Source organism: Brachionichthys hirsutus, chromosome 19, assembly GCF_040956055.1.
Source record: "Brachionichthys hirsutus isolate HB-005 chromosome 19, CSIRO-AGI_Bhir_v1, whole genome shotgun sequence".
Classification (NCBI taxonomy): Eukaryota; Metazoa; Chordata; class Actinopteri; order Lophiiformes; family Brachionichthyidae; genus Brachionichthys; species Brachionichthys hirsutus.
In genome coordinates, this window is record NC_090915.1 from 8,607,361 (window position 1) to 8,619,952 (window position 12,592).

Below are 12,592 nucleotides of genomic sequence, written 5' to 3' on the forward strand. Positions count from 1 at the left end.
GGAGTTAGTTTTTTTGTTGTTGTTGTTGTTGTACCAAATCAGCAAAATGATTTTTAACATTCTCATCTTTAAATCGTTCATTCTGCTGCTGTTTACTCTTTTGAAATGCAGGATCAACCAACCATGCCGGCCCTCTTGATGTGATGCAAAGAGGAAAATTGGTGGAATGAAAGGGGAGGAAGTGCACGTGCACTTTTTCAAAAGCAATCTTGTTGATGTTTTTCATCCTATTTGCTTCTTACACTGAAACAGGAGGGGATTGGGCTGGAGGGAATGTTAATGTGCTGCACCATGTTGCATTTACGTCAACCTTTGGTATTGGGTAAAAGTGATGAGGCTGTGCAAAGAATCATTCTGGAGAACAAGTGCTCAAGATAAAAAGGTGATATCCATTTCTGTTTTACAAGCTTCTTTCTCCCTCACTAGTCTTATTTTTCTCTCATTCCAGGAAGGAGGTGCCATGGAGACAAAATGTGAACAATAAAATACAAACCTGAAGACATTCCACAGCTTTGGCGCTCTCATATTTTGTGACTCACTTATGCAAGACAACAGTGGGGTACCCTGAAAGAAAAGCGTGGATGAAGAGGACATTTGGCAGAAAAAAAGAGGGAGCTCTGCGCCACGATTATTTCTGGGACTGCGTGACTAGTCTGTGAAGGCAGAGGGACGGAGGAGAGAAGGAAGGAATGTAGGAAAGAAAGAAGGGGGGAGGGGATGCGATTCAGCGCAGTGCAAGCAGACTGGATGAGAAGCAGCCGCGGATCAGGCGCGCAGCATCAGCACCACTCGCTGTAGCATCTTTCTTTGTGGGTGCTGGAGGCTGTATTGTCGCTGTTGTAGCCACACACGCAAATATCCGGACACGGACATTCCCACCGGTTGCCTTATGCTTGCACATGTCGTGGTGGCCACCAGAGAAGAGGTAGCAAGTGAAGGGGCTCGGGGGGACAGAGGCAGGAGGAAACGGGGACAGCTGGTGGTAGTGCAAACGAGAGGAGGGCTGGAGCGACGGTGACTGGAGCAGCAGCAGCAGCAGCAGCGGCAGCAGCAGCGGCACCATGGCGCAAGCCGCCAAGCAGCTCCGCAAGACCAAGGACCTTGCGGAGGCCGCCGCCCAGGAGCAGAGGGAGAAGGAGGAGGAAAAGATCAAAAAGAGGAATCGATCAAGGGACCGGCGGCGCAAGGTATGGCTGTGATGTCACTGGGGGGGGGGGGATTGTGGTTTTGCATTCATCTTTGCATCTCTCCCTCCGTTTCTGGGTATATTTCTGTCTCTCACTGCATCTATTGTGCAGGATCTATGAGGATGCTTTCCACCTGTATAATTACACAGTGTGTCCTCAGCCGGTGTGTTTCTTTGTATGCGTCTCTCTCCGTGTGTGCGTGTGTGTGTGTGTGTGTGTGTGTGAACGCTATAACCACACAGGCATCAATGCTCCGATGCAGGCTGTGAGCTTAGGCTGGTATTGGGCTGATGATTTTTAGCCAGTGGAGGTGGCAGCAACGTTGGCTGTGTAGGTGAAATAAAAGGATGTCATTATCATATATTTCAGTTGTAATTTCTATTAATGCTACACAAGTTTGGCTTGCTGCTCCTCTCTGTATTAGTATGCGTACAGTCACATCACCTTTAGCATCTGGTGCATTCACTAATCTTCCCCACAAAGCGCTGCTGTGCCAAGATTTGATGTCTTCCCCCATATCAGGGTTTTTTCCCCCCACATGGGGTTATAAAATGGAGTGGGAAGATGGAGGTACACTTCAATAATAGATTAATAGACGCAACTTCAACCCATCTGTATTTTTTTCTTCTATTGGGGCATGCTTTTGGTGCCATAATTCTGTCACCGACAGAGACAGACAGACAAGTTGCATTTTTTGGTGATTGTAATATATTGCATTGAATTCAGAGATTTTAAATGTGTTGTCACAAGCTAGGCATGCATGGAGGATCATCATCCATAAGAGCTGTCATTAAATGCACCGTGTCACTTCTGGCCTGAACGCTAGCGCTCTGGCTGTGCCTTTAAGGAGAGATTTTATTGGTTGTGTCACTTATGCTCATACTTTCAGCACTGAAATTATTTATGGAGGCACATATTCTACGGTAGAGTGGATTCAAGGTAATATGCAGATTTTTTTTTTTACATTGTGGAATTTCACATTATGACAGAGGGCTCAGCGTAAAACGCAAAGGCCAGCTCTCAGTTAGTCGGAGCTTACCATATTTCTGTATGTAAATATCAATGCTAAATTGTCCGCTAGAGAGAATTTACAAATTGCATTACCGGTATATTCACTGCATTTTATATATATATATATATATATGTGTGTGTGTGTGTGTGTGAAACAGGGAGAATAAGTGTCTCTGCGAAATACTGAAACACAAAGGATCTGGGATCTGCAGAGAGAGAGCTGGGATATTCATCGAGTGTCATTTCCTTCATCATAAAACACAGTGTCTGCCCAGGTATGAAAGCAGGGGCTCCACATGAGTATCCAGTCAGCTTTCAGCACGATGTTCAGCTTATTTAACAGTTTGCATTTCATTTGAAAATATCAAAAGCTGTAGTTGACGTAATGTGTTTGCAAAACTGTTCTTCATTAATGTCCCTCATGACATTCCCTTAAATATTCTTTCAATTTTCATCTCAAATGATGCATGCCACATCGCTCCAGCAGAACACTGATGTTACATTAAGGAGAAATCTGCTGTTGCTTTGTCAGTAGAAAGGCATTTACGCCATCGGCCCAATCCAAACAAATTATGGTCCAAATATGATAATGCCATCTCCATCATAGGTCTGACCCATGTGGGTTTAGTGACAAAGATACTGGGTTTGGCAACTACTGTGTAATGATGGCTCACATCTAAATTGTGACTTTGGCAGATTTTCTTTTTTTTTATGTGAGTACGTAAGGTTTTGGGGAAATTGTTCTTACAGGTAGAATACGGAAGTCTGAGCCAGCTGATAGCCTGATGGAGAAATAACAGGAGCCTTTTCTTATCTTAGCCACACAGTGAAAGTCATGTCACTGAAAGGCGCTGGTGGGGGGGCACTGACTGGGGTACATCTAACGCTACAAGAAAGAAATGTCTGTAGCCCCTCTGCAAGTGGCTGGTTCTGTTGCACCATTGTGGGCTGTGGGCAAGACTGACGAAATTAGAGTGGAGTTTTGCCATGTTTTTAAAGCATTTAATTTATAAGGGGAGTCACAACTAGGCACATTATATTATGTTATATTTATATGTATATTGAATTGCTATTGTCTCATAAATTGTTTAGTTGCAAACTAAATGTGCAAATATAAAAGAGGAGTTGTGCTGGTGCTCCTCCGTTAACTAGATGTGGCAAACTTTGTTTTTTTTTATCTTGTTCTTGGATTTCTGATTAGTCTAATCAGTCCAACTGTATTTTATTTATCTCGTGGTACCAAGGCAGTCTGAGATGAAGAATAAACAAAGAATGCATGGTGAAAATTCCTCTGGGCTTGTCCAGTGGGACATCTTCTGCCCAGAGACAAAATATTTGGCGATTTAAAGTTACAGAGAGGGCAGCACAGTGGCGTAGTGGGTAGCTATGTTGCCTCACAGCAAAAAGGTCCTTGGTTTGATTCCACCTGTGGCCTTTCTGTGTGGCGGTTTTATGTTCTCCCCATGTGTGGGTTCTCTCTAGGTTCTCCAGCTTCCTCCCAGCACTGTCGGTGCGAGGCTGAGCGTGAGTGGGTGTTTGTCTATGCGATGAACTGGGGACTTGTGCAGGATGTACCCCACCTCTCGTAGCCAGCTGGGATAGGCTGCAGCCTAACCTGCATGTATTAATCATCAGGCCAATGATGATCATTGATTTATTCCAATCAAATTTTTCTGTCCCTGATTTTAACCTTAAACCTTATGGACTGATAATCTACTTATTTTGCATGATGCACGATGGAATGCTTTTATTCACATGAATATGAATAATTATCTGACCTAGACTCTAGGTTGGTGTTCTCCTTTTGTTTGCTCGTGTTTCCAAAAGATCTGAATTTCTTCACTCGATGCCATTTGTGAGTGGAATGGCAGAGCTTCAGGGTATCGCCTTCCACTTTTATGCAACCTTATGTCTAACCAGCCCCAATCAGTTGAAACTCTCTTCTCCAGCCGTCCCTCTTTCCTTGCTGTTCTGTTCACTTTTGTCCATGTACAAAACAACACTTGGGACAAACTAGACCTGGCAAGGCAATTTACTAAAGCTGTTAAGCTCGTTGCACAAGAAAGGCAGAGGGAGTGAAACGTCCGACAGCTTTGAGTTGTAAAAATAGCGATTTTTCTTCTCTTACTTTCATCATTATATTGTCGTATTTGTCCTCGCCCCTTCCAGCCTAAAATTACTGTCACTATGCTGCTTCAACTGGTTCTGAGAGGAAGACCCAATGTTGCTGCAGCAGTGACAACACACTCATTCAAGAGCTAACCCAGTTCTACAAAACGCACAACCACAGCGGTGTGCATGTGTCCCCGAGTCGAGTGCTGTGACAGACACAGACTGTTCTGCAGTGTCTGACTTAGACTTGGGAAATCTTGAAGACGGTTCGCCTCTCATTCAAAAGACTGGTGGGGAGTTCCAGATAGTTGATCTATTTAAACCTCTCGGTTAAATATCTGGGACTCCCCATCAGCCATTCAGAACTGAATACGCTTATTGGATGAGAGACTAAATGTCTTCAAGCTTTTCTTCTTCATGTCTAGTTGACCTCCTACAGTAGCCAACTCATCCAGGCAGTTGGGCATAGTTAGGTTTGTAAATGCTATTTACAAATTTAAATCAGAACATTAGGCTTGTTAATTTAAAATACTTTTTAGAGTGAAAGTGATAGAGACTGGCACAATGGTCCACACACTGATATGCCCGCTAAGAGAACATACACACACACACACTAAAGAGATGGAGAGGGAATTAGGTAATGAAATTAATGCTCCTCAAGTCTATATGGATCATGTGGCCTGCAGGAGCCCACTAATGCACTGTAGCAGCCATTCTCAGGCGCATCCTTACTCCAGTTCTTCTGCCCCGGACACATCTTACATTATGTGTGCTGGCTAATGGACACGATGTGAGATCAAGGATTTTGTAAAGCAGCGATAGAGACTATGGTACCTAATTGTTGTATTTTTATTATTAATCCTACATCAGGCTCATCACTAAATAGCATATTCATTGTCCTCAAGCACACACACACACACACACACACACACACAAACAATCAACATCCATATGATTGGATCAAAGTGTAATACTTACTGTTAAGATGCATTGGTGTTCAAAGTTGAAAATACTCCAAATGTCAGAAGATAGCAACAGCAATCAGCTGCCATTCATACACTGATATCATGTCACACTGCAGGATCAAAGCGAGCATAGATGACAGCCAGGCTGCTAGAAGCAAACTCAGACTGGCCGTTTCATCATCCCTCATCTTATTTTACCATTTATATAAAGACATAATACTCTCACCTTGTTCATCCTGTAAGTTCTCCGTGCTACTATTGATTGTCCCACCCTGCCTTTTTCTAGTTTCTCAATAACCAGCGATCCACATGTGGAAGAGGCTTGCTGTTGCTGCCTGTCCAAACAATCACAACCAGTCTTGTTCCAAACAGCATTTGTAGGCCTACATTAAAAAGGAGGAGATCATTTACAAGGTGGATTTATGTGAGGGAATCATTCACCAATGCTCTGACGGATGTTGGAAAACCTGGATTGCCCTCCAAAGTTAACTGTCTGGTCTCAAGGCTGTCGGACACTAGCAACACGTGTTGAGACGGACACGATTGGAATTTTATTTCCCGGCTCACATCTTATGTGATTAGCATGTACAGACATTGGCTACCTGTGTGCCCACAGTGTGTTAGTCGTAAATGAGATGCAAGCAGGTTCAGGAACCGGAAAACATCTACCCAATCTAAGTCAATGACGCTATTAAAAGGCTGCTTCACAACACAAACACACCAATGATGCACAACCTCCATATTTTTATTCATCCATCACCCACTAAGACAAATGAGTTCCTCTGATTTCGAGGCTTACACCTGAATGGCCATTCCTTTTACCTGTACTGGCATCACTGCCAAATAGTAGAATTATAGTTTGAATTTGGACTCTCTGCTTGTTATTCTGCATGTGTAAAGACAAATAAAGTTCAGTAACAATATACAATGTATGCATGTCGGGAGATTGAAATTATTATTACATTAAGCTGCTGGCTCTTCTGTCTAAATTGAATATATTCATACACAAGAGGCATTGTTTTAGCTGCTGTTGGGACTCTGGCGATGTAATTAATATTTCTTCATTCATTATGTATTATTGAACCCACCTGCATACCACCCACTGCTAATCAGACTAATCACAATGATCATTTTGTATAACCTGGGAGGACCAATGTGCAGAATGTGATCAACACGCATCACTGCCTATTACACACACAGTGAAGCGCAGCAGCCCTCATTCTTCTGATCAGTTAAATATCAGCTTTCTCATATAGAATAGAAATAGAATAGAAAGCCATTATTGTCATTGCATAGAGGATATACAACGAGATTAGGAGTGCTGCTCCGTTTGGTGCTTAGTGACAATATAAAATACAAATAGTAGAAGAAAACAAACACAAATTGAAAGTGATAAACAGTGCATGCAGAGAGATTGTCCAATACTTAGCATTTAGTACTTGCATTAGTTATTGCACATGAGCGGTGGTGTTGCACTTAATTTGTAACACATTGTTTACCTTCACGTTACAAATTGCACATGGTGAGTCATTATATTGTTTAGTGCTGGTTGTTGTTCAGAGCGCTGATGGCCCTCGGGGGAAAAACTGTCCCTGAGTCTGTTAGTCCTGCTCTTGTGTAACTTGTAGCGCCGTCCTGAGGACAACAGGTTCAACAAGTTGTGTCCCGGGTGTGTAGAGTCTCTGGTAATGTTTGTAGCTCTGCTGAGGTGGCGATAGCCGGCGATACGGTCCAGGACGGGGCAGAAAGCAGCCTCTGGGCTGTGCATGTTGTGCCCCGAACACTTTTCTGGACACTCAGAGACACTTTACATTGCATTATTCATTCACTCCGTACTTGGTGGTGGTAAACTACTACTGTAGCTGTAATTTGCGGCATCGGCCCTCCTGACCGCCACCGACATTCCACTCGCTCACTTCATTCACACAGGGAATGTGGGTCAAGTGTTTTTCCCAAGGACACAACGACAGTGTGCAGGAGCCGGGATTCATACCGCCAACCTCTCGATCATCGGACGACCTGTGCCACTGTTGCCACTCGTCATTATTAAGACTCCTCATTGATTCTGGCTAGTCAAAGAGCTGCTTTAATGACAAACTTTTAAGACTGGATGTTGTATATCACCTGTCTTTGATTCACCTCCTCCTGTTTGTCTACATCACTTCCTGTAAGCCTTAAGTCAGGAATGCATCGAACAGAACCGGTGATAATTCCTGTTAGCGGCACCGTCATTTGTTTCTGATACTGTATGATCAACTCTGGGAGTCATTCACAGCGACTCCTAGCGAGTTCTAATTCCAATTGCTGTGGTAGTAGCATGGTGATACAAGCGACTGCTAATCAATTCATGCAATCAATCAATCAACACTGACTACGTTCATTGATTGCACGTCTGTCTTGAATTCATATGCCTCACTGAATCACACCACATTTGAGCTTTTACTAGGACTCTGTGTCTCACACGTGTGAGTCAGACGTGCAAGGAAAATATTTCTGGATCTTGGCCCGGTTATAATGATCCAGAAAGTCTGAGTCAGCTTTTAAGGAGGTATGACCGACTGGCAGGGTGACAGGGTGTGTTCCGCTGGCTCTGCCTCGGCGGTCTCACAGGGATCGCCAAGGTGAAAGGACAAAACATGCCTCTGAAATATGCACAGAGCGTACGTATGAAATTCACATCCTTTATCCTCAATTTTTGTAAGTGTCTGATTACTCTATAATTTTATTCCACTAATTAAAGAGGGACAGGCATAAATAAATATAGCTAATAAGCTTTATATCAGTTTCTAAATCTGCCTTCAGTTGCTGTTCATTTGATTCTGGCACTGAGCAGTTTGCCATTTAAAAGACAAAGAACAGACTTTGTAAAGATCCAGGAGGAAATGTTTGGAGGTCTTCAGCTGATTCACAACAAAATTACAAGATATCAGGAGATATCCCTGCAGTCTGTTGAATATATTACTGTTGGACATTCCAAGAAATATCTAACATAATTGCATAATTCTGCACCAGTATGATCCCCGTGTGTCACGTCTTCTGGTTATTATAGCATGGCTTTGGGGGGTCTTTTTGCTTTGATGTGAAATAATAATTAGAAACTAGAGAGAATGCTAAACATGCAATTTGTGTTCAAAGCCAGATGTGTGTGTGTGTGCCTGTATAAGAGAAGAAATGAGCACAATTATGAGTAGAACGTTCAAAATAGTATACAGGCTTATTGTCCTAAAATTAAATGAGCTTTTTTTTAAAAGGTTTATACTATCCAACTCTGATACACAAGCACGGAAACATGTCAACAACTGGTAAATGATGAGTATGATTGATTGTGCGCTGTACAAAAGGACACTTTTTCTGCAAATGCAGTGTGTCAGCTTGTCCAGGCCATATTTTTAGCTTTTCCCTGATGCATTAGGTTTATTATAGCATGAGCTTTTGGAAAGGGCTGACTGACTTCATAGCCATGATAGTGCTTGCTGGGATGCATGTTCACCAGCTTGTGTTGATGATGTTTGATGATGCTGTCTATGTCTGTACAGTGTGTTCTCGCTCGAGCTTATCAGGATTGTTGCATCAATTAAAATTAAAATCCGCATAGAAAATGATCAGTGAGTCACAAAGGAATCATGTGATGACATCAGTATTGAATCTGGTTTCAATGTAAATAGCTGCAGAAAGAAATATCAGCTAAAGTGCAGGATACTTTTTCTATCTCTCCCTCCCTTTCTGAAAAAGGGCAATGGGAAATCATGACATCATTTTTGACCACCATCAAAAGCCACCTCCACTCTGAAGCTGTAGCTGGGTGTAGGAGTGCTACATATGTGGATGCATCAGCAACGTATTAACCCCCGACCGGGCCTTGTGCTTCAGCGCCTGAGTTTGTCCGAATGATGAATAGCTTTTTCGTGAGCCAAAAACATCCCTTGAGAGCATGGATGCTGAATCATATAGGCGGAGGCTCCTTATCGACCAGCCATCAGTGCAACCACAGTGATTTGTGGCCAAAGGCGATGCCATCATTCTCTTAGGATGGCCCGTGATGATGATTTTGTGGTTCTGGTTTTATAAGTGCTGTGCCATCTCGTTTACTTGCATATTTATGACATTGCACTATTGAACAGCGGCTTGGATTTACTTACCGGTTTTAAATTTCCAAACTGAATTTATTCATCACTGACATTTCTATATCATTGCTTTATATGGAAGCAGTAGAGATAGTAGTGATGGTGAACTTACAGTCCAGTTCTTCATCCTCATTGACTTTTCCTCTTCTTCCCTTAGCTCCTCTGCATCCCCCCCATCCTTCCCTCAGCGGGCCGCTCACTGGTATGACTGTACACCCACTGGGTGATTAGTGATGGCCCGCTGTCACTAATGGACAGCGCTGTGGAGCTGACACTGCTGTCACTACATATTGATGCTGCACACATGCGCAGACACAATTCAGTGTTTCTTTTTATTTGTGCTCAAAGGGCTTGATAATCTTAATGACTGCAAAAGAAAGGATGCAAATGGCAGCTTTGCTCGGCTCCTGCAGTCCTCTTGAGGTCAATAATTCATCATGTATCTGTTATGCAGCTTGTCACTGAGAAAGATTTTTACCTCCAACTGTGCTGTAATGCCTGCTGGCAGATTACCTTTCTGGGCTGGATGAATGTCAGATAATTGCAGCCTGCATTTGCTTGGAAAATGAGACTGCGGTTAGGACGGAGGTCATGGCTCAGACCTTAGACCGCCGTTAATGTGGAAGCGCTTAGACTTCGTTTGCATATGTTTAATACACCACATCCTGGGAGCACTGAGCTTATGCATGCATTCTTGTGTGTGTGTGTGTGTGCGTGTGTCAACCTCTTTGCATCATGCAGATAAGAACATATGTCAGTTTCTGTAGCCGTGTGCTGCCAGCAGGATGTAGAAGATGTAGTTTGTTATAATGTCTGTCCACACTGACACGCCGGCGAATGAGTGAAGCAAACTTTGTGGACCTTTACGCATTCATATACAGATTTCAACGGTCAGCCTGGTATCTTTTGACTGGGGCCCAGTGTGTTTTATTGTTTAGTGGAGGCCATAAATCTTAACAGTTGCTCACACTACTCAACCACCACCAGAACCCATAATGTAGCTGCTTAAAGCGGCGTTTATATCTAGGTTGTCCTGATTTAAAAGTGTTACTTCACCTGGAACCTGAATAAATTGAATATCTTCAGTCTTTTGTCCAACTCGTTGTTGGAAATCTAAAGTGTATCATTAGGTGTAAAGGTCTGCACCATTATTATTTTTGAAAAAGTGAACTACCGGTACTTGGAATTGCTACTGGAATTTGAAAGCCAATTTAAAAAAATGTTTAGTAAGAGGGGGCGATCTGTCATCAGTATCATGTTTTCTAAGATGTAGGGCACTCTGCCCAAGGCACTGGAAGGGCACAGAAACCGACTCAGCACTGACTTATTGTCCCCTGTCGTGTCCTTACCGCTGGGGTTCTCTGTTCTAATAAGTCATTCTCTCTCTCTGATGATGACGATGATGATGTAGAAAGGTCACTGCATACTTCTTGTTTGTCTCTTCAGGCTGATTAGGAAGCCATTAAATCAAGCCACGCTCCTATCGGCTGCCTTTCGAGAAGATGAGTTGCAAGATAACTGGGTGCTTCATCAATACCCACTTTTTCTGTCCTGTGAGCATTGAACTATTAACATTTACAAAAACATTGATTTCCCCAATGCTTTAGCTTGGAGAGGGGAGCGGCGTAGACCTGCTGGGTGACCAGGCAGGGGGAGCACACTGGTGGGAACCCAGTCCAGTCCGTCAGTGTGTTTGCCTGTGTTAGCGTCAACTCCAGGGCCCCCTTTAGTCCAGGCACATGACATGACTGATTTGGTAGTCGGTCATTCAGTGTCACCGTAGGGCAGCAGCTCCTGCCTCCCAGTCCTCCTCACACACTCGTCCTCTCAGACCATCCGTCGCTTCTTCTCCGCCTACGGCCTTTAGTATTTTAACATCTGACACCGCCTAGTCACGCTACAGCTACCTTTTAAGTGACTTTATTGGTATGTTTTATAGTTGACTTCCCAGAATCTAATCCAGAAAATGCTTTTGCTTTTTTTCCACGAGAGGAGACACGACTGCAAATAGGAAGCCAGAGACACTTTAAATAAACATGGGTGTACAAGATATTTATGAATGAGTGTGTTACTCCGAGACAGATAGCATCATAGTGCTGCTTCATGTCTCAAGAGTTTCACAAAGCAATGTTACAGATGTACGCTTAAGCAACACTCTTCTACGAGCCAGACTTTCATTGTGTTATATTCAGTGCATAAGTCATCTGAGTTCATAGAATAAAACAGGAACATTAATAATAATGAACACAGAATCAAAGATTAAAGACTGACCTCTTTGTTCACTGAACTTTATAATACATAGGATGTTATATCCCGGATATTTTGCGCTCTACAGTGAGCCAAATCTTTTGAAATGCATAGTAAAAGTAAGAAGATGGTCACTGAAATGTGTTTATGAGCCTGATAGGAATTTCTAGGATAATAAAATTAGATGATTAAAAATGTATGTAGAAAAATAGGCCTAAGACTTTGTGAGCCTGCTGCATAAAGGTAGCTAAAATCCAAGAATTAAACACTGTATCTGATGAGAAAAAATGAAATAAGGCTCCTCCCACTGCTGACTGCTTCCTTCTGTTTCAGTGATTGCATGTTGGTCTTATGGGAGGCAGTGCGCTTATTGGCCATGTATGGCTGAGTGCTTTGCATTAGCTATGTACACATAACTTTCAGACATGTTGGCACCCACGCTTCTAAGTCTCCCTGCCCTGTTTTTTCTGTTTTACTTTTTCCCTTTACACTTTTTGCCTACTGTTATCCACCAATTATGAGTTTCTCTATTCGACCCTCTTTTCCTCTTTCAGAAGCAATTAAAATCGTAATTAAAATTTGTTGTGATTGCTCAAATGAAAAATGAAACATTAAAATTAGTTTTGTTTTACTTGTAGTCTTTGATTCTTCATACTTAATCGTACGCCAGCATTTAGTTGAGTTTTTTTTGTTTTTACAAAGCAGAGAACCCACAATGTCTGAGGGACGAGTGTACCCAGCATGCATTGCAGTAGTATTTCTGCAGTGCTCATAAATATTGAACTGTTGTGAAAGGGGAGAGAGACACTGTATTGAGACAGAGGGAGAAAGCTGCATCATAAATGAAGGATGAAAGAGAGGGAGAAGTCAATGGAGTAATGACAAGAAATGAGTAGATATGAAGTGCAGCAAAGGAGGTTCAGGGCTGCCTCACCCTGCCTTTATA

The 12,592-nt window shown here is 42.7% G+C and overlaps 1 protein-coding gene across 1 annotated transcript in view; it reads left to right on the forward strand.

Annotated features, from left to right (window-relative positions):
- The first annotated feature begins 1,061 nt into the window (after positions 1 to 1,061).
- LOC137908139 (ankyrin-1-like) overlaps positions 1,062 to 12,592 on the forward strand; it is a 44,706-nt gene continuing 33,175 nt past the window's right edge. Inside the window, exon 1 of the mRNA XM_068752492.1 lies at positions 1,062 to 1,187. Within this exon, the coding sequence (XP_068608593.1) occupies positions 1,062 to 1,187 (126 nt within the window). The remainder of the gene's footprint in view (positions 1,188 to 12,592) is intronic.